This window comes from Heterocephalus glaber, unplaced genomic scaffold (assembly GCF_053883595.1).
Source record: "Heterocephalus glaber isolate CG9 unplaced genomic scaffold, H.glaber_assembly_v1.0 deba00001481, whole genome shotgun sequence".
NCBI lineage: Eukaryota > Metazoa > Chordata > Mammalia > Rodentia > Bathyergidae > Heterocephalus > Heterocephalus glaber.
This window is the reverse complement of record NW_028258317.1, coordinates 46563566-46583500: the sequence shown is the minus strand read 5'-3', so window position 1 is coordinate 46583500 and position 19935 is coordinate 46563566. Positions and strand designations below refer to the sequence as shown.

Here is a 19935-nt window from a genome sequence, read left to right as displayed (position 1 = left end):
GACCCAGGAAAAAAAGAGTAACCTACACCTAAAGCATACAGAAGGAAGAAAATAATAAAGATTAAGCAAAAATTAATGAAATAGAGAACAGGAAAATAATAATCCAAAACGTTGGTTCTTTAGAAATATCAATAAAACTGAGAAACTTTAGGCCAAACATGGAGGTGTCACAGTTTAGAAACCACCAGAATTTTAGGCCTGTGAATTACACACAATAGCTTTTTAAATTTTCATTTGCGTGAGCACCTACTTTCCAAAAGGTCTGATACAGCTCCAGGATCTACTGCATTTTCAAATACCTGCACAGAAAAAATAGGGAAAAATAAAATTTCAAAGTTTTATTAGTAGGTACTTATGGAAACTAAAGATATGCTTACAAATAACTAGCATATGTAAAATTCAGCGATATAGTATTTTAGGACTCAAGAGAAGCACTCTTAATAAGTGTGTGGTTAAAACACAGTGTTTATGAATGAAAAGTAACAAAACAAGAAGTATTAGCTAAATAGGAGTTAGCCAACTCTACATGCTTAAAATGTCACCACTTTGAACTAGTTTTATCACTTGATGCTAAAAGGATATTTTTCATCAACCTCAGTAACTAGAGTAACTAGAAAAACATTCTTCATGCAATAGATACTCATTAAATGTTGACTGAATGACTTCTCTTCCCAAGAAATTGGTTATGCTAAGAAGGAACATAAATAGAAATTTTGCCTGTGTAACACAAAAGGAAACCTAAGTAGTAGCAGTTACACTCTTAGAGAATCCAGAGAGAGACAGAGAAAGAGAGAGAAGAAGGAAGGGGGGGGGAGAACCTAATAAGTTTTTAAGTGTATCACAGATTTTTTTAAAAAAACACTATGATAATTGTCTAGCCATTTCCAAATCTATTTTGTCCTTGACGTAAAAGATTCTGGGATGGGACTGAAATAAAAGGCATATCAAATAAAAGCCTCTCCACTGAACTCTATATAGAACCCTGTGAAAAACAAAGTTTTCAGCAGAGCTTAATTTAAAGTTTTAAAGTTCTGATTTAAATGGATTTAAACTTAAGTATGAGTAGAAATCTGCTCTTGGATCCAAAGTCAGGTCTGCACTGAGGGCAAAAATGAAGGTTGTTCCCTGTAATCCATTTTTGTCTTACTAGTTTGGATTTATTAAGCAAATTTGAGTAATTTTTTTGCCTAAATTATTTCAATAATTGCATACTTTCCATTTACTCATTGTTAAGGATTAAACTGTGTCTCCTTCAATATTCATAGGTTGACATCCTAACGCCAGCATCTTAATATCTGATCTTATTTCCCAAAAGAGTCATTGCACATGTAATTAGTTAAATTAAAATGAGGTCACATGGGCCGGGGATTTAGCTCAGCGGTTTCCCTGCCTGCTGCGCAAGCGCAAAGACCCTTCGATCCCCGGTACCAAAAACAAAAATAAAATAAAATAAAATGAGGTCACAGTAGAGTAGGTTCGGCCCCTGGCCAAATGTTATGGTGTTATTATTTTTTTAAAAGTGTATTTGAGGAACTGTTAAAAGAAAAGCATTAGACAAAATAAATTCAACATTTTATTTGCACAAAGAATGACTCTGGACCAAGAAGCTCTGATAATCTGAAAAGGTTCAGAGCACTCCATTGCTACAAAGTAGGCAGAAAGCTTCTGTAGGATGATGTCGAAATAAGACAAAGAAAATATGATTAGAATAGGAAAGCCCCTTAAAAATTAGTTGAGTTTCTGACTGCTAACGTTCCTAGTTAGAGGTTGGTTGGCAGTCTTTAGTCTTCTTTTACAGTTTACACTGGGCTTCAGTTTGCTTACGGAGAAACTTAAAGCCCTGGAGGTGCTGCTCCAGCTTAATGGCCTCCCCATCCTCTCAAAGTATTTTTAACATGCACACAGAGACTATATTGCCATATAAATACTGGAGTTGTACTGCCACAAGCCAAGGAACTACCAGAAGGTAGGATAGAGTCCTAGAATGAGATCTTTCCCTAGTGCAGTGGTGGCAAACCTATGGCACATGTACTGCAGCAAGCACACAAAGCCCTCTCTGTAAGAATGCCAGCTATGTCACCCCAGCATTGCCCTAGCAGCCAAGCATCAGATAACAATCCATATAGGAGCCACATGTGCTCAGAAAGGAGTAGCACAGCCAGCCATGCCTGATTAGCCATGACTCGTCTGAGCTTTCACATGCCTGGTCAGTGCATTGTCAAGGATATATATATTTTTTTGGACTGGCTATGATTTTTAATACATTCATTTTTATTAACAGAAGATTTTAACTTTGAGTTCTTTTATGAAAAATTAAAATTTAATATAAGATTTAGTATATAGATACCCTAGTTAAGAGACTGAGATTCTTTTAATGTTGTGCTGTCCCCCTGGCATACTTGAATCTGCAGCATCATTTAGTTGTTTGTGAAAATTTTATGAAAACAAAAGAAAGGATATATATATTTTCTTGGACTGGCTGTGATTTTAGCAGAAGCCCTCACAAGGTAGGAAATGCACTCAGATGCCTTTTTCAGAGAAGGCTAAAAGCTGGTGGTCAGTGGAACATTGCTCCCTTGTGCTAGTGGTCAGCAAATTCAAGAGGAACCCCAGCTGAGAATCACTGCCATAGACTGTTGATTCAGGGAATATTCAACTCTTTAGTATTAACTAATAGGGTTAGCTATTTTTTCTATAGGGATAGATTTGTAATGGATGCTTCATTTTTTAAATTTTGTGTTTTTGTAAACTTCCAAGTCATGAACACCAAAATATGATTACAGAAAAAAAAGCAAAACTGAAAACAGTAGAAGATCATTGCAAGAGGCCTAGCCAGAGCTATTTGAAATTATTGAACACATTGGATAAGTGTTATGCATCCTGTATAGTGTAAGTGTTGTGTGTCACACATCAAGTGTCAGGCAGCACTTTGACGCCAACCACAAAAGTGTTACCAAACTTAGTGAAACTGAAAGGAAAGAGTTACTTGAAGGGAAATTGAGGAAATATCATTCCCAATATCTTAGTTTTTGCAACTATCTTTCATGTGACAGCTATCATCTTTCAAATTTCACTTTGCATAGGAAAACATGATAAGCCCCTCTCTGATGGGGATTTTATCAAAATGGCCATGTTGTCTGGCTGTAATTCCCTTTTTCATGATTTCCCAAACAAGGATAAAATTATATAACACATTTCTGAGTTGCCACTTGGCAGAAATCCTGTTAAAAAGACTGAATCCTGCCCATGGCAAATAATGTCAGTCAGCAGCTCACCACTGACTTACCAAAGGCAGCCTGTTACTCCATGTGCTTGGATGAAAGCACAGATATAAATAATCACACAAGGCTAGGAGTAATTTTGCGTTATGCTGTTGATGACATCATGAGAGAACTGTTCATGAAACTGGTGTCTTTACCTGGAAGAAAACAAGGGCTCAGTATCAACAATGCTGCAAGGCCTGACAATTTAGCTCAGTGGTTCCAGCACTTGCCTTGCAAGTGCAAGGTCCCCAGTTCAATACCCGGTACCAAAAAAAAAGAAAAAAAATCCTCAATAATGCTGTGATGGAGGCTTTTTTGTCATAAGACCAGAAAAAGTGGTTTCAATTACTAGTGATGGGGCACCTGGCATGTTGACAGCAACATCTGGTTTCATACAGTTCTTTGTTAAAGAAGCAAAACACCCAATCATTCAGTTTAATTGTATTATACATAAAGAAGCCTTTCTGCCAGGGAAAGCAGCAAAAAATTAGATGATATCCTCAAAGATATCACAAAAAATGGTAAATTATATCATGGCTTGTGCTCTTATTTTCAACAATCTCAAACACTTACTGATGAGACTCAGCCACAGTATAATACTTTACTTATGTACAATAATGTCCAGCGGCTAAGCAGAGGAAGAGTCCTGGAGAGATCTGTAGCCTAGTTGGATGAAATTATGCTGTTTATTAATGAAAAAAGGCAGGAATATCCACAGCTCACTGATATGGCCTGGTTTAACAACTTCATGATTTTTATAGACCCTACACTATACTTCAATGTATTGAACAAAAAACTATACAGGGGTGGGGGGACAGCAGAACGGATGTTCTGTGATGTCAAAATATGTGCGAGAAAACTGCAGGTTTTTGAAAGAGACCTTGAAAATGGGCAGCTAAAATATTTTCCAAACCTAAAAATGCATTTAGAAAATTTCACATTTGCAGTCAATTCTACAAGTCATCAAGAAATCTACAAGGACTTTTCCAGCACTACTGCAGCTGCAAAAGAAATTTTTAGTGACAGGTTTTTACAGTTCCATAAGATGAAAATAATCCTGTGTTTTCTTACTTCTCCAGAGTCAAATTTAAAGCACTTGATCTTTCCTGCTTATACTGCTTACATTTTGGAAATCTGTAAATGGAGCTACTGGAATTTCAAGAAAGATCTACATGGAAAAATAAACTCTATGACTTGTGTGCAAAAGTTGAGAAGATTGAGTGTTAAGGGGTGACAAAGGACAGCACAGTTGATAGTGCTGAAAATGAAATCCTTAAAGTGTGGAATTCTCTGCCAAATAACTTTAAGTCAATGAAAGCACTTGGGATTGCTTTTCTTACTTTGTTTGGCTCATCTTATGCTTGGGAGCAGCTATGTTCAGCTTTAACTTATATCAAGTCTGATACAAGAAACAGACTAACAGATGACCTGAGTGCTACATGTGTTGCTCTCAAACTAACGAAGTATGAGCCCAGGTTTGACAAATTATCAGCATGCATACGACAGCAAAGGTCATAGTAATCGTGCAAAAGCACGCCAAATGAAAACTTTTACCTTTCAGTGAAAAACTCTTTGTATCATTGAAAGTTGTGTTATTGTTTTTATTTTATGACAAAAGATGTTGATGTATGAGTTGTTTTTTCTAAACTGAAACCTCAATATTCAAGTTTAATCGCAGTGTTAGCATTTTGTGATAAATAAGCGGGTTTGGGGGTACAGTTTGGGCACTCAGTCTCTAAAAGTTTTGCCATCACTGCCCTAGTGCCTTCAGAGACATCATTGCCCTGCAGATATTCTCATCTCAGAATATTAGCCTCCAGCACTTCTGTTCTTAAAGCCACTCACTCTATGATACTTTTGTATGCCAGGCCTAGGAAACTAATATACCCATATCTAAGGATTTTTCTCAAGTCTTGAGTAAACGATCAACATGAACTGTTCAAATACAATGGCTCATACATTTTTACAAGGAATTTTTTATCCAAACACTTTAGAATATTTAATTCTGAATAACACAGAAGGTTTAAGAAGAGAAAATGTTTTCACTACTTGCTGCAAGTATTTACAGCTAGAGAACAGAACAGAGGCAAGAAAGCTGAAACCAACTGGAAAAAAAGCTAGAATATGAACCCAAACAACTCTTACAAGAAGGCAATTATTTAATTTCATTTTATGAAAAGAAAAAATAGTTCCGGAATATATTTGTCTACTAATCTCAAATGCACCCCTTTTTAACAGAGCAGTAGTAACATCTAAAATGTGACTCTGAGACTCTCGCCTTTTTTCCAAATCAAGGATATTGGACTAGATGTCCCTCCCTCCCAAGGTCATTTACAGAGTTATCATTCTCTACTTCATGATTTTGTATCCTTGGGATTCTTATAAAAAAATTTTTTTAAGTCTTCTATAGGGCAAACTGAACATTGATAACACTAATAAGGAAATTCTTAGGAGAAAAAAGAATCTGCATTTTTACCACCTTCTTTTTAACACTTCAAACACCTAGGTAAACTAGGTTCCTTTGGATTCTGAATGTATATTCCAAGATAACAGCTCTTGTTCACTCACTCTCTCCAACCAGTTTTGTACATTCTTTAAATCAAGAGAATGTGATTTATAAAAAATATTACATACAGATTTAAATATTAGGACAGAAACACTAAATTTGCTGGAGATAAGTTAGGTAGAATTCTTGAAGATGTTGGTATAGGAAAAGACTTTATGAACAAAACCTCAGTGGCACAGGAACTTGCACAAAGCATCAACAACTGGGATCTTATCTTATTAAAAAGCTTCTGCACTGCAAGAGAAACCATCAACAGAGCTAAGAGACAACCTACAATGTGGGAAAAAATTTTCAGCAACTGTACCTTAGACAAAGGACTACTATGTAGAATATATAAAGAACTGAAAAAAATCAGATCCCCCAAATTCAAAGACCCAATTCAAAAATGGGCATCTGAAATGAACAGACATTTCTCAGACAAAGAAGTAAAAGCAGCAAATAAATATACAAAAAAATATTCAACATCACTGATCATTCAAGAGATGCAGATGAAAATAACGCTGAGATTCCACCTCACCATGGAAAGAATGGCTGCTATTAAGAAAGCATCTAATAACAAATGCTGGCAGGGGTGTGGGGAGAAAGGAACCCTTTTCCATTGTTGGTGGGAGGGCAGCCTGGTGCAACCACTGTGGAAATCAGTATGGAGATGCCTCAACCAACTAGGCTTAGAGGTCCCATTTGACCCAGCTATCCCCCTGCTGGGTATCTTCACAAAAGAATTAAAAGAATCATACCACAGTGATATATGTACACCCGTATTTATAGCTGCACAGTTTGTAACAGCTAAAGCTTGGAAACAACCCAAGTGCCCATCAACTGGAAACAATAAAGAAGATGTGGGGTTTTTTTATAAAATGGAGTACTACTCAGCCATAAAGAATGAGAAACTAGAGACATTTATAGTTAAATAGATGCATATTGAGGCCATCCTCTTAAGTGAAATAAATTGGACACATATGTGTAAATACCAAGTAGTTTCTCTAGTGTGAGAAACTGAAGATTTTCTGAAAGGATACACACGGATGAAATTACCTAATAACATATTTCTTGGATTGTGTTTCCATCGAGTGTCATATGATTGTATCGAAATTTAAATTAGGGAGAAGTTTGGCTTATGTGGAGTCTGCTAACTAACTTGAGTTTTTTTCCAGATCATTATTTGTTCAATGTTGGTTTGGGGGACCTTTATGAAACAAATCACATCCTCTGGTGTCTTGTTGGTACTTGGGATGCTTTTTTTAAGTTATATGGAAAAATATTTAAGTGCTTTTCAGTTTTGTTTTGGTTGAGTTCTACTGTATTTGAATATCATTGTAGTTTTCTCCCCCTTGCATTGCTCTTCTTTGAATGGTTTTAATTTCTTGAACGTGTGTGTGTTTGATAATAAAGTTATTAAAAAATATTACATACAACCCTGGCCCTTTAATAAACCAATTTTCTTCTCTCTCATCCTCAGGTTAAAACAGGTCACTTTTTGAGCATCATCTACTAGACCTCTAAAAGTGTTATGTTCTACACTAGATTCTTCCTTCTCCCTCCAAAGATCCACCTGAGTGACAATGTTTGGGGCAAAATCATAAGGTTAAAACTGTGTCGGTGACTGTACAGTAATAAAATGAATATTCATTCTCTTAAATACTTAACCAGGACAGGGGTCGGTAATATTTTTGGCTATTTGTATCCTGATCATATTCATTAACTAGGTGTGACTTAAAGTAAAGAATAAATCTGAAGAACGTTCTTGTTTCACTACAAGATTTCAGTTACAAAACTAATTTGGTTTTAGTTTTTCATTATTTTTCTGGGTCTAAAACAGCCCCCCACAAAATCTGCAGTTTATTAATAACCCTTTCATAAATATAACGCAACTGTCTTTAACACCTCCAAGAACATTCAGAAGTGCTCTCTCTGCTCCAGTTAGAAAATGTCATGGGAATTCCAAATATAGAAAACATCGACCAGGGTAATTGAGCAGTAGATTGACAGAACTTGGCTCAGAACTGTGAATCAAGTCTTCCAACTGCGGTTTTGCTTCAAGGCCAACTGTGGTTTTGTACTGTGCTGAAGTGCCTTCGGGTGATTATTAAAGGAAATTTACAAAATAACTTTGTGAGAACCATTAGATTAACTTTTGTAAGAACCATTAGATTCTCTTCACGCAGCAAAACTCAGTGCGATAATCAAGATCACCTTTTCAAATCTCATGGTCTGGTGAATCACAACAGGGAACACAGAGGGAAAGCAGTTAGTCTCTAGGTATTGATTCAGGAGGTAGACCCCGAGGCACACATCTTGCTTGTGGGGCAGGAACACTCCAGGGCAAGAAACCTTAAAAAGAAAGAAAACAGGACTGGAGATTTAGCTCAGTGGTTCTCGCGCCTGCCTCACAAGCTCAAGGTCCTGAGTTTGATCCTCGCTACCAAAAAAAAAAGAAAACAATAAAGTGAAAGAGTAAAGAGGGTTTGTTTTGTTTTGCTTTGAATCAGGCTCTATTTCTCTTAACCTCCCACAGACCCTGAAACGTAACTCCTCAAAGGCACCCCGTACCTGTACCTCCCAGCACCAACATCCTCCCTCTCCGCCACAAACTGAAAATTCCTACTCCCTTCCCGGTCTCCGCCAGGCGTCACCATCTCGCTCGCCGGCTCCTTTCCCCGCCCCTCCAGGATGGCAGTGCGGAAGCGGAAGACGCCGCGGAGCGAGGAAGCCTCTCTGTAGCTGGCCGGGTCCGGGCTCGGAGCTGCCCGCTGCGATGCCGAGCCCCCGGAGGAGCGTCGACGGACGGCCGCTGGGCGCCTCCGCCTCGAGCAGCAGCAGCAGCAGCCCGGGGAGCCCGTCCCATGGCGGCGGCGGGGGCAGGTTCGAGTTCCAGTCCCTGCTCAGTAGCCGCGCTGCGGGCCCCGACCCTACCTGCGCCCGGCTCCGCGCGTCCGAGAGCCCGGTGCACCGCCGCGGCTCCTTCCCCCTGGCCACCGCGGGCCCCTCGCAGGCGCCCCCTCCCCCGCTGCCCGAGGAAAACCGCATGGACCTGAACCCGACCTTCCTGGCCATTGCCCTGCGCTCTCTGCTGGCCATCGATTTGTGGCTGTCCAAGAAGCTAGGGGTGTGTGCGGGGGAGAACTCATCATGGGGCAGCGCGAGGCCCCTCATGAAGCTGCTGGAGATCTCGGGGCACGGCATCCCGTGGTTACTGGGCACCCTCTACTGCCTGTCCAGGAGCGACAGCTGGGCCGGGCGCGAGGTGCTGATGAACCTGCTCTTCGCCCTGCTGTTGGACCTCCTGCTGGTGGCTTTGATCAAAGGGTTGGTCCGAAGGCGCCGCCCGGCCCACAATCAGATGGACATGTTTGTTACCCTCTCGGTGGACAAGTACTCCTTCCCCTCGGGCCACGCCACCAGGGCTGCCCTGGTGTCCAGGTTCATCCTGAACCACCTGGTACTGGCCATTCCACTGAGAGTGTTGGTGGTGCTATGGGCCTTCGTCTTAGGTCTCTCCAGGGTCATGCTGGGCCGGCACAATGTCACTGACGTGGCTTTTGGCTTTTTCCTGGGCTACATGCAATACAGCATCGTGGACTATTGCTGGCTCTCACCCCACAATGCTCCGTTCTTCTTTGTACTGTGGAATCAACAATGACACCATCTTACTAATGATGGCACCAGGAGGTTTGACGGTTTCCACATTTGATGATGCCACACCCAAACCAGGGGCCTCTCAGACATTTCAGGCTTCCTTTGGGATTTCTGGTGTCCCACCAACTTGATATGTTATTAAAGCCAGAGCACGTGTAGGCCATTACTAAACACAGCCATATTAGGGAAAGCAAAAAAAAAAAATCCCTCTATTATGTACGTATTCAATAATTGTTTCTGTCTCTAGGACAACTGCAAAGAAACCAAGCTGTGGTGGTTATATGGTTGCTGTTTTTTAAAAGCTGACATTAAGATTTGTGCTGTGTAATAATCCCATAAATCAGCATATCCCTTGTAAATTGAATTATGAGAAATAAACACTATCTTCATTCCATAAATATACATACAGATAAACCACATACTAATCCTAGACCTTTTCCTGAGATAGACGTGAAACAGTATTCTAAAAATGGAAGGCATAGGTTTTACCAGTTTATTCCCTGAAGATCTGTTGTCACAAATGGGGAAATTTACCGCCTGCCTCATAACAGCAAGGTCCTGAGTTCGATCCCTGGTACCAAAAAAAAAAAAAAAACAAATGGGGAAATTTCTTCATAATCCTCATTTTCTTGGTAAGCTTTTATATATTATCTCTTCCATCTTTGTTGACTGGCAATGAGAAAAAAGATTACTGTACTTATCTTTCCCTATACCTTTAGAAAGGTCTTTGGATGTTTCTTTCCCACAAATTCTGTCTTTTAGCATTTGGAGAGCAAATCAAGGACTTAGAGAAGAAACTCTTAAAAGGTGGGCATGTCTCAGGTACCCACAGTAAAGTAAGAGAGTATGACTTCATGCTAATTTTGTGGGCAACCAGCAGCATGGCATGACAGAAGCTAAAGCTAGGCTGCTGGGCAAAGTCAGAGGAACAGTTTAGGGGTAGGCTGACCACGTGTTATGTCAGTGACCAGTATGACAGAAGATGGGGCCCTGGTGCCCATCATCTCCACTGAATAATGTTCCCATTAATAAAACAGGAAAAGAACATGTTTTTTTAATGCAGCATGTAGCATGCTTTAGGTAACAGTATTTAACTTGAAATTCATCAGGACAGGCTCTTTCTATATCAGGCACTAAGTATAACCCCTAAATTCTGTTTACATTGACCTTTACATTTAAAGCTGTTCATCCATGGTACCTCCCCAAATCATCAAGACCAAAGACCACCAAATCCATGGTGGACTCTGCTCATTATTTGATGTGGAAGACAGAAGAGGGTGTTTTAAATGCTGCTCTACATGAAAAAAAAATTCTTTAAATTACCTATGGAACTGGTATCTTATGGTAATAACTGATTTTGGTATTTATAAATAGAAAGAATTATAGACTTTGATTTGATAGAGATGTGGATAGGAACCTGGAGAATGGCTCTGATAAGCAAGCTCTGACTGGGGGAAAGTATGAACTCTGTGAGAATGAGGGCTATACCAAAAGAGGAACAGCTACTCCTCTAAATAAAGTTATTTGCATTCCTACAGCACCCTGAACACTGACTACCTCTTTACTTGCTGAATCAACCATACTGTAAAGCTCTAAGTGGTTTGGTTTGTTGTTTAACCTCAGAGAGATCCTTTGTTTTAATCACAGCAATATTCAGGCTAGACATTTGAAAGCAATGCAATTTCCTTTGGCAGTGTCCACAGTCTGAATACTGGGGCTTGCCTTCTTGTCTTTTTTTTTTTTCCTTCTTGTCTTTAGTTAAACTTCTAGAGTCCCTGTTTTAGTTGCCAAGGCTTGAGTTTGCTGGAATCTGAAGCACTGAACAATTCACCTAACTTTGGGGAGCAATCCTAAGCACTGCAGAATGGAAAACTGATTTCTTTGTTAATTAATTGTACAGTAAAAATGCCTTTCAAAATTCAAAATAAAATTAATGTTGAATGAAGTGAGATAAAAATTTCTGCTTTGATATGGAAGACAGTCAGCTTCAAGGGTTCTTCCTGCTCAATTTTGAGAGCTTGCAATTGTGCTAATTGAGAGTACAATTAATATGCTCTGGCCTTATTTGCTGTCAGTAAAGTGGGACAAAATAGGAAGTTTTTATTACCTTTGTTTCACAACTGCCTAGATGTTGAAACCTCAGCATTTGCTAATTGTATGGAAGCTAGCCAGATTTTCCTTAGCACTATCCAGTTACCTTGTGCTTATAAACATGGCCTGTACAGAAGCCCCTAACAGCTTGGAAGCAAAAGTGCACTAACTACAAATGGAAGAACTGGAAAATGGAAATTGAAAATGAGAATGACAGGTCTACAGAGGAACAATAAATTCACTCTGCCCCAGCACCTCTCTTAGGAAGGATGTGGTGAATAATTATAAAACCTTTGTTGATTAATTTCTCTTTTGGAATTAGCAAACCATCGCTAAAGGACACAGTTTAGAAAACATTTGATTGGTTCGTAGTGAGAGCAGATTATCAGGAATATTTATACTAAAAACACGAAAACCCTCCTTGAATTTAATGCAATGTTTCAAAACAATAAAAATTCATGATAAAGCTAAGAAATATGTTGGCTTTGGAAGAACAAAAAAAAAAAAAGTGGGAAGAGGCTGGGCTGAAACTAAGCTTATGAAGTCCAAGAAGACAAATGTAAAAAACCTTAAGGACAAAGTTAAGATTTGTCCCAAAAGATGATGTGTGTGGTGAGTGGGGGAGGGGTGGTGAAGACAACCCAAACCATTTAAGACCCTGACTTGGTTTAAGAAAGGAGGTTCGTGAACTTCTTACCGCCCGGATCTGCAGCTCCACCACCACTTCCAGAGGCATCGTTCCCTGCGTGGGCAAGAGGACTGGAATGACAAGCTCCTTTTGTGCCAAACCTTAAACCAAGTTTCCTAGGGCAGTTGTTCCCAGACGCTTCCCCAGCCCCCCATCCTCTTGCACCCCCATGTGTCCCGCCCCTAGCCCAGGTCCCTCGCACCAGGACGGGTCTCTCACAACTAGCGCGAAGGGGTAGGAATGTAGAAGGCAGAAGCGTCACGTTGCTATGGACACTCAAACGCGCAACCTTCGACCTTAGACCGAGAGCTAAGCCCGGCGCAGGCGCGCTCCCCGCCCCAATTGCTCTGCTAGAGAGCGCGGCGGGCTGTGGGCGTCCTGAGCGGTGAGATAGCCCCAGCCTGCTGCTCAGTACTGTAGTGGGAGCTAGGTCAGCAGATGCCAAGGGCCCTAGTTTTCAATCCAATCACTATAAAATGTTTACAGTTTCAAGTATAAAAGTGGAGTGAGATCATAGTTCCGTTATAATTTAAGTACTACCCATTTTTAGTGTTCACGCGACCTCTAGGCTCTGAAATTTCTGTAACAATTCCAATTTCGTATAGTTGCCTATCCCTGAAGGTACTCTCTTGCTTATTATGTCCTCGTGTTTGGTTTAGAAAACGTGGTCGCTGACACAAGATATTGAAACGGGTGCTAATTAGAAATGGAGGCGTAACATATTTAAAAGTCGAGTATTCTTTGTTAACAAAAATAGGAGTATTTGTCATTCCTTCTCTTCAATGTATTGTTCAGCCCTTCCTGGAGTTTAAAGCTAGCAATTAATCACATTATCTGACATTAGGTAGTTACTGTATTTGCTAAAGGCCGTTGTAACTAAAATCTGTCTGAAGTAGCAAGCAGAGCAAGAATTCTTAGTAAAGGAAATTATATTTTTCCATTTACTGAATCTGATAAAAAATAAAGGAAGGGAGAAGTGAGTGGCTGCTTCTAGCTAATTCAAAAAATCTGGGAGGGCCACTGCTGCCTCTAAAAATAAGTGTGTGTGTGTGTGTGTGTGTGTGTGTGTGTTATTATTCATTTTTTCATTAGAGATTTATACAATTGGAAATGGTACACAAAGATGTTCCTAGAGAAGAACTAGGTGTTCACTTAAGTAATTTCAGTTCCTTTACCTGCAAGGGAAAAACTCAGTGTGATGAAGGATGGTGCTGTATCCTGTGTCCTTCTCCGATCCTACTGCTGTCTCTCTGCACTAGGTGAGTGCCTCGCTACCTACAGTATCCAGAGCACTGATTTGCCACCTTAACACTGCTCACAGCACCTATGATGATTCCTATAGGTAAGTCGCCAGTTGTCTTAATTACTTTTCTCATGACTGAGATAAAATAGTTGATGCCCAAAGTTAAGAGAGGAAAGGTTTATTTGGCTAACAATTTGTAGAGGTTTCAGTCCATCATTAGCTGGCTCCAAGGCAGGGTGGCAGGGGCAGACAGGCATCACAGAGGAGAAACAGTTCATGGCGGGAAGAAGGTAGCAAAGCAAGCAAGAGACCTTAGCAGCTTTTTTTTCTGCCCCTTTTATACTCTATCTAGGCTACCAGGATTAGGATGGTGCCAAACCAATCAGTGGATAGATTTAGTAATCATATACCCTTAATACCAGCATCATGCATTCTAGGTCCAGCCACCTCTGAAAATGCCCCACCTGTGACCACATAAAGCTTTAGTGGGATATCTAAATACAAACCATAACACCAATACTAAGATATCAAAGAGAGTGACAATCAAAATGGATCTATAGATAAGTAGCTACAGGTATAATGGAAGGAAGTGTGTAATGAGTATCTACAAAAGCCTGGGCACATCACATATATTAATTTATCCCCACAATAATTCTTTAAGGGAGAAACCTATTTTACAGATGCAGAATCTAAAGCCAAACAGCCTTTTTCCCAAGACTACACAACTAATAAAGACAGCAGTTACATTTGAATGCAGGTGTGTCCTAAGTATCATTGCCCCTACATCCTATTAATCCTAGAGATACACTGACCCATCATATCCTTTCTGGTCTTTAATTCAATATAACTGGACTCTCCTTGCTTGGCTTCTCAGACCCAGCCCTCTTCTGGCTTCCCTTCAATTCCCTGGCCCCCTTTCTGTTCCTTCTCTTTCTCCTCTAGTAAAGGGGATTAAACCAAGGACCTTACACATGCTAGGCAAGCACTCTGCCACTAAGCTACATTCCCAGCCCTATTTATGTTTTTCTTTAGAGTTTCCCTGTCCAGCCTCAAAATTTCAATCCTCCTACTTCAAACTCTATTTAGCTGGGATTATAGGCATGTGTGGCACCATGCCCAGCATCTAGCCATTCTTTTTCTTTCTGTTAATCCTTCTCTACATGGCCACACAATTATATCTAGGTCCTTTGCTTTCCTCAATCTGTATCTTTGGTATCATCCAATCTATATTTAGGGTATTACCCAATGAATATAAATAAGCCTCTTTGTACAGTTTCCACGATTGTTGATTTATTATTTGTCTCCAGAACCTATAAACCCTAGATGTGTGCTTGAATACAAAGTAACTAACACAGCAGATACTCAATGAATACCTTGGAATAGATGTTGAATTTAGAGATGGCAAAGCCAGTTTGTAAGAGTCAATGTACACAGGTACGGGGGTATCTCACCACATCAGAGCAAACTACAGATGTCAAATGAGAAAGAACAAGGCAGAGCTATTTGACCCAGTCTGCCATAAGGATATTAAGTGAATTGATAGAAAATATTTATGCTCTGTTAATTTCCTCCATCATGGTCATCTGACTCCTAGCTGTCATGGAGATGTGAAAGTTGCTACAGGTACAATGCCTATGGCCTACCTTGCAAAGTAATTAGTGAGGATGCCACCTCTGCTGAAGGCCAAGCCAAGCCATTCAAGGACTGAACTGTTACTACTTCGAGAGAATGGTTCATCACTGGTTATCAGTAACTCTTCGTGGCAGTAAACAGATCCCAGTCAACAACTTCTATTCCCAGAGTGTTTCTGCAGTGCAGCCTAATCAGTAGTGACATCAGCACTGCTGACATGCCAGATCAGCACATCCTGTTCACATCCTGGCCCCACACAAGAAAATGAAACCATACCCCAAATGGGAATTTGCCAATGAGTAAATTAGCAAAGAACAAGAATATGATAATCAATTATGGCTGAGATTAATACGACAATTAATTGTGGCTCCTTTTCACTAAAAAATTATAAGAAAATTATAAACACTTCTTTTCAAATAACAAAAGGAATATTCTATTTTGTAAAGACATTAATAGGAGAGGTGTGAAGAAACACACATTGTTAGGAGCATAAATACATACAATGTATTAGTTTTCTATGGTTACCATAACAATCACAACTTTTCGGGCTTGAAATAAAACACATTTATTGTCTTCCAGTTGTAAGGAGCAGACATCCCACACAGATATCACTGGACTGAGATGCCAGCAGGGCTGCATTCCTTGCCTTCTTTGTTTTCTTGCTTTTCCAGGTTTGGAAGGCTGCCCATATTCCTTGGCATAAAGCTGCCTTCCTCTGTCTTCAAAGCCACCAACATCAAGCCAAGTCTTTCTCATGCTGCCATTTCTCAATTTCTCTTCCAATTTTGAGGACCTTTGTGATTATATTGGGATCACCCGGATAATCCAGAACAACTGCTCTTAAATTTAGTTGATTAGCAGCCTTAATTCCATCTGAAATCTAATTTTGTCTTTATTCTGTAAGATAACATATTCATGGGTGTCAGGGTCTGATGGTTAATCTTGATTGTCAACTTGATTGGCTTGAGAGATTAGTAAAATATACCGCTGGGTGTGTCTGGGTCATAGAGTTGTAATCCTGGGGGTCTATATCTGGTCCCAGACCCTTTTTCTCTAGGTCTTCCCCTGCTCTCTGTTTCCTGGATGCCATGAGTTGAGCAGCTTTCCTCCTTCACGTCCTTCCACCTTGATGTTCCTGCCTTGGAATGAGCTGACCATAAACTGAAACCTCTGAAACTCTGAGCAAAATAAACCTCTCCTCTTTAGCTGTGGATGTCTGGTATTTTGTGCCAGCAGCAAGAAAGCTGAGCAAGACACAGGGATTATGGGCATCTTTGGAGGCCATTGTTCTGCCTATGATATATAACATCTCTGGAGAATAATGTAAAATGTTTATTAAAAAATTTTTAATTTAACTTCGCAATTCCATTACTAGGAATGTATCCCATGGATATACTTAAAAACAGACATATGCTACCCCATTTTTCATCATAAAAATAAAATACTAAACACCAACTAAATGTTCACTAGGGTCAAATTAAATTATGGTTTAGACATATGATGGAATATTACACAGCATGGAAAACAACAAGGCAGAGCTATTAACCCTAACAGTAAATAATCTCAAAATATAGACCTAAGAAGAAAAAAGCATGGTGCAGCTTTTTTGGTCCATATACTATAAATTCCATGCCATAAAAATATCCATTTGCAAGTGTGTACTAGATATCCATTTGCAAGTGTACTAGAGTACAGGGTTTTTAAACCCTGTGATTCTGTGACTGTCCCAGGGATCCTGAACTCCCTGAAATGATGAGCAATCTTTCCTTCATTTGCAGATGTGCCTTATTCTGGGAAGAGATCCTATAGCTTCATTTAGAGTCTGAAAGGATAAAGGTAGTAAAATCAGGGTTTAGGGCCACTGCTCCAATGCATGCTGAGCCTTCAGTTCTGATCCTATGTCAAGAAAAAGGTCACTTGAGTTATCTAACAAGGCTCTAGTGAGGAAAGAAGGCCCCTTCTCTCAATTCCATTCATACAACCTTAATAGAGGTAGTTGTCTCTCCAAGGACATAAACATAAATGTTTATTTCATAATGTATAATTTTAAAAGACTTCAAATTTTTGTTGCAAGCCATTTATTTATGTTCAGATACAGTGGATTCATTTGTTAGCCCCTGTGGTCTTCAGAGCCAGTGAATTATTCATTAGCAAGTGTAACACCAGCAGATTAAGTTTCCTATATGAACTGTGAGAAAAGCATGCAGAAAAGAAAAAAATGCCCAAGTATCTGAAACAACCTGGATTATTTCAGCAGTAATGCATTTCCAGAGTACTGATTTGTTCAAATTATTCAACAAAGTCTACATATTACATTTGGTTGTTAGGCCTCAACTATCTTTGAATCCAGACAAATTCCCTTCACCCCTTCCATTTTCTTTTTTTTTTTTTTGGTACCGGGGATCAAACTCTGGTCCTTGTGCTTGTGCAGGCTTTAGCAGGCGGCTAAACCACTGAGCTAAATCCCCAGCCCCCCATTTTTTTTTTTTAATGACAATGAGTTGTCAGAAACTGAGTCAGTTGTCCTATAGAATGTTCCATATTCTAGATGTAACTGACTGCTTCCTTGTGGGGTCATTAGTAATTAAGTGTTTCACAATCCCCTCACTTCCTTTAAGTTAGCTCTAGAGCAGTGCTGCCCCTTAGGACCATTCTGTGATGATGGAACTATTCTACTTGCACTGTCTAGTACAGCAGTCACAAGACCTACATGGATATTCTGTTATTAGTGCACGTGGGAATCTGAACTTTAAATTTATTTAGCTTCAGTTCACTTATAGAGTTGTGTGTGGCTATTGTATTGGATAGTGTAGCTCTAGTAGCTTGATTATATTCAACTTGAACTTTCTTAGCAAAAATGTTTCATGTGTGTTGCTTGTGAGTCACAAAGGGGGACATGTGATGTTACCTATAATGTAATTCAGTGAGCCCTTTTATATATTCATAGTAAATGTCAGAAAGGTAAAATTTTCTTCACTGTATATCAGACTGTGAGAAAGTTATACTGTTAAGAAAATATTTTAAAGTAAGACTTTAAAGAAAGATAAATATAAAAGACAGTTATTTCTTGAGTCTGGAGACTGAGTCTGTGCATAAAATTCATGGAATATTTGAGACTATCTGGAAAATAATACCAAGTAATTAATTTTAATAGGTATGATAAAACCCCCTGTTTATGTAAGACAAATAATTAACATTGTTTAGAGATGCATATTAAAGTATGTATTAGTAAAATGATCTAATGCTAGGATTTTATTTTTAAGAACTCCAGTAAATGAATAAAAAGAATAAAGCAAATGTAGAAAATGTAGATAGTTATTGAATCTGGGTGATGAATATATGAGGGTTCTGCAATTCTATACTTTTGTATTTAAAATATTCATTATAAATTTTTTTTATTTTTGGTACCAGGGATTGGGTCCTTATGCTTGCAAGGCAGGCAGTGGAACCACTGAGCTAAATCCCGGCCCCCATAAAAAAATTTTTTGAGACGGGGTCTATGTAGTTTAGGTTGGTCCTAAACTCACTATGTAACCTAGGCTGGCCTCAAACTCAAGGTGATCCTCCTGCCTCAGCCTCCTGGGTGCTAGAATTACAAGTGTGCACCACCATAACCAGCTTTTGTTATAACAATTTTTAAAACATGTACTTGAAGTAGAAAAGCTACCATTTCCTTTTGTGGATTGCCTTCTGCCCTAAAATAGCCTATCAAAAGAATTTTTGGTGGCATCATCTAGAATTTCATTTGATAATGTCTTACATACAAAAAAAAGATGCCTCATTTTATAATCCGTAAAGAGAAAATATGGTGGATCTATTTGCCTCAAATGCAGATGAGATAAGCAAATTATTATGGTGTGTAATATCTTAAAAGCAACTGAGAGGGAAACCCACTTAAACCCACTTAAACGAAGTACTGTACTATAAAAACAGTGTTCTGTGTATCCAAAATGTGAGCTGGCAACTTGGGTATTTCTTTAAGTATTCATACTTCTCCATAGTCCCTCTCTTCCAGTATTAGGAGCACTTCCAAGGAAGAAATCAAATGACAATTGAAGGGCTTTTAACAATTTTGAAGTCATTTGGAACCTGGACCCCCACATGGGGTATATTTTACAGAACTTTATTAGAGTTCATGATATGAACTCTATGTTACTCTTTGGCTTATGCATTTGTAGGCTAAATACTTACATAATGATGACATAAACCCTTCTCAGGGACTGCCCTTGAGTGTTTCATACAACGTAGTCCTTCCATTTAAAGGTAATTTCTATTCAGAAAAAGACTAACTTGCTCCTTTGAGTTTCAGTGGGCTAGCACTATGTCTAAAGGAGTAATGAAAATTGTGGTGGAAAGCAATTTCTAAGGAGTTTTATTTACTTTCCAACACAGAAAATAGAAAAGAGTACTATTAAATTCCAAAACTTGTTTTTAAAAAGTATCTACTAGCAGGGTGTGGTGGTACACACCTGAATCCCAGCACTGAGGAGGCTGAGGCAGGAGGATCATTGTGAGTTTGAGGACAGCCAGAATTACGTGGTGAGTTCAAGGCCAGCCCGTATTACATAGCAAGACCCTGTGTATGTGCGCACACATACATATGTGTGGGTTTTTTTGAGTATGTGTTAAGTGTCTATGTGTCTACTGTGCTTTGATACAAGATCAAGGCCCTGAAGTCAGACGTAGCTCAAGAGGAGGCTACTTCTGATTTTATTATACCTATACGTTTGTCTCCTACCAAAATATGACTTGTTCTGTTCCCTTTTCATATTCTCCTTCCTTTATCTAATCCTGAATACATTTCATTTATTCTTGT

At 39.3% G+C, this 19935-nt stretch overlaps 1 protein-coding gene across 3 annotated transcripts in view; it reads right to left on the bottom strand.

The window, feature by feature from the left end:
- The window catches only part of Spata6l (spermatogenesis associated 6 like), a 101523-nt gene extending 89111 nt beyond the window's left edge, over positions 1-12412 (bottom strand). Inside the window, exons 1-3 of one of the 3 annotated variants that reach the window (XM_087184002.1) lie at positions 12254-12412; positions 8023-8160; positions 251-299 (exon numbers count right to left, since the gene is read on the bottom strand). In XM_087184002.1, coding sequence (XP_087040128.1) covers positions 251-299; positions 8023-8160; positions 12254-12292 — 226 coding nt within the window. In that variant the 5' untranslated portion in view covers positions 12293-12412. Of the gene's footprint in view, positions 1-250; positions 300-3286; positions 3419-8022; positions 8161-12253 lie in introns of those variants that run through there. The other 2 variants (XM_087184001.1, XM_021252788.2) reach the window with 2 other exon arrangements.
- Positions 12413-19935: the final 7523 nt, after the last annotated feature.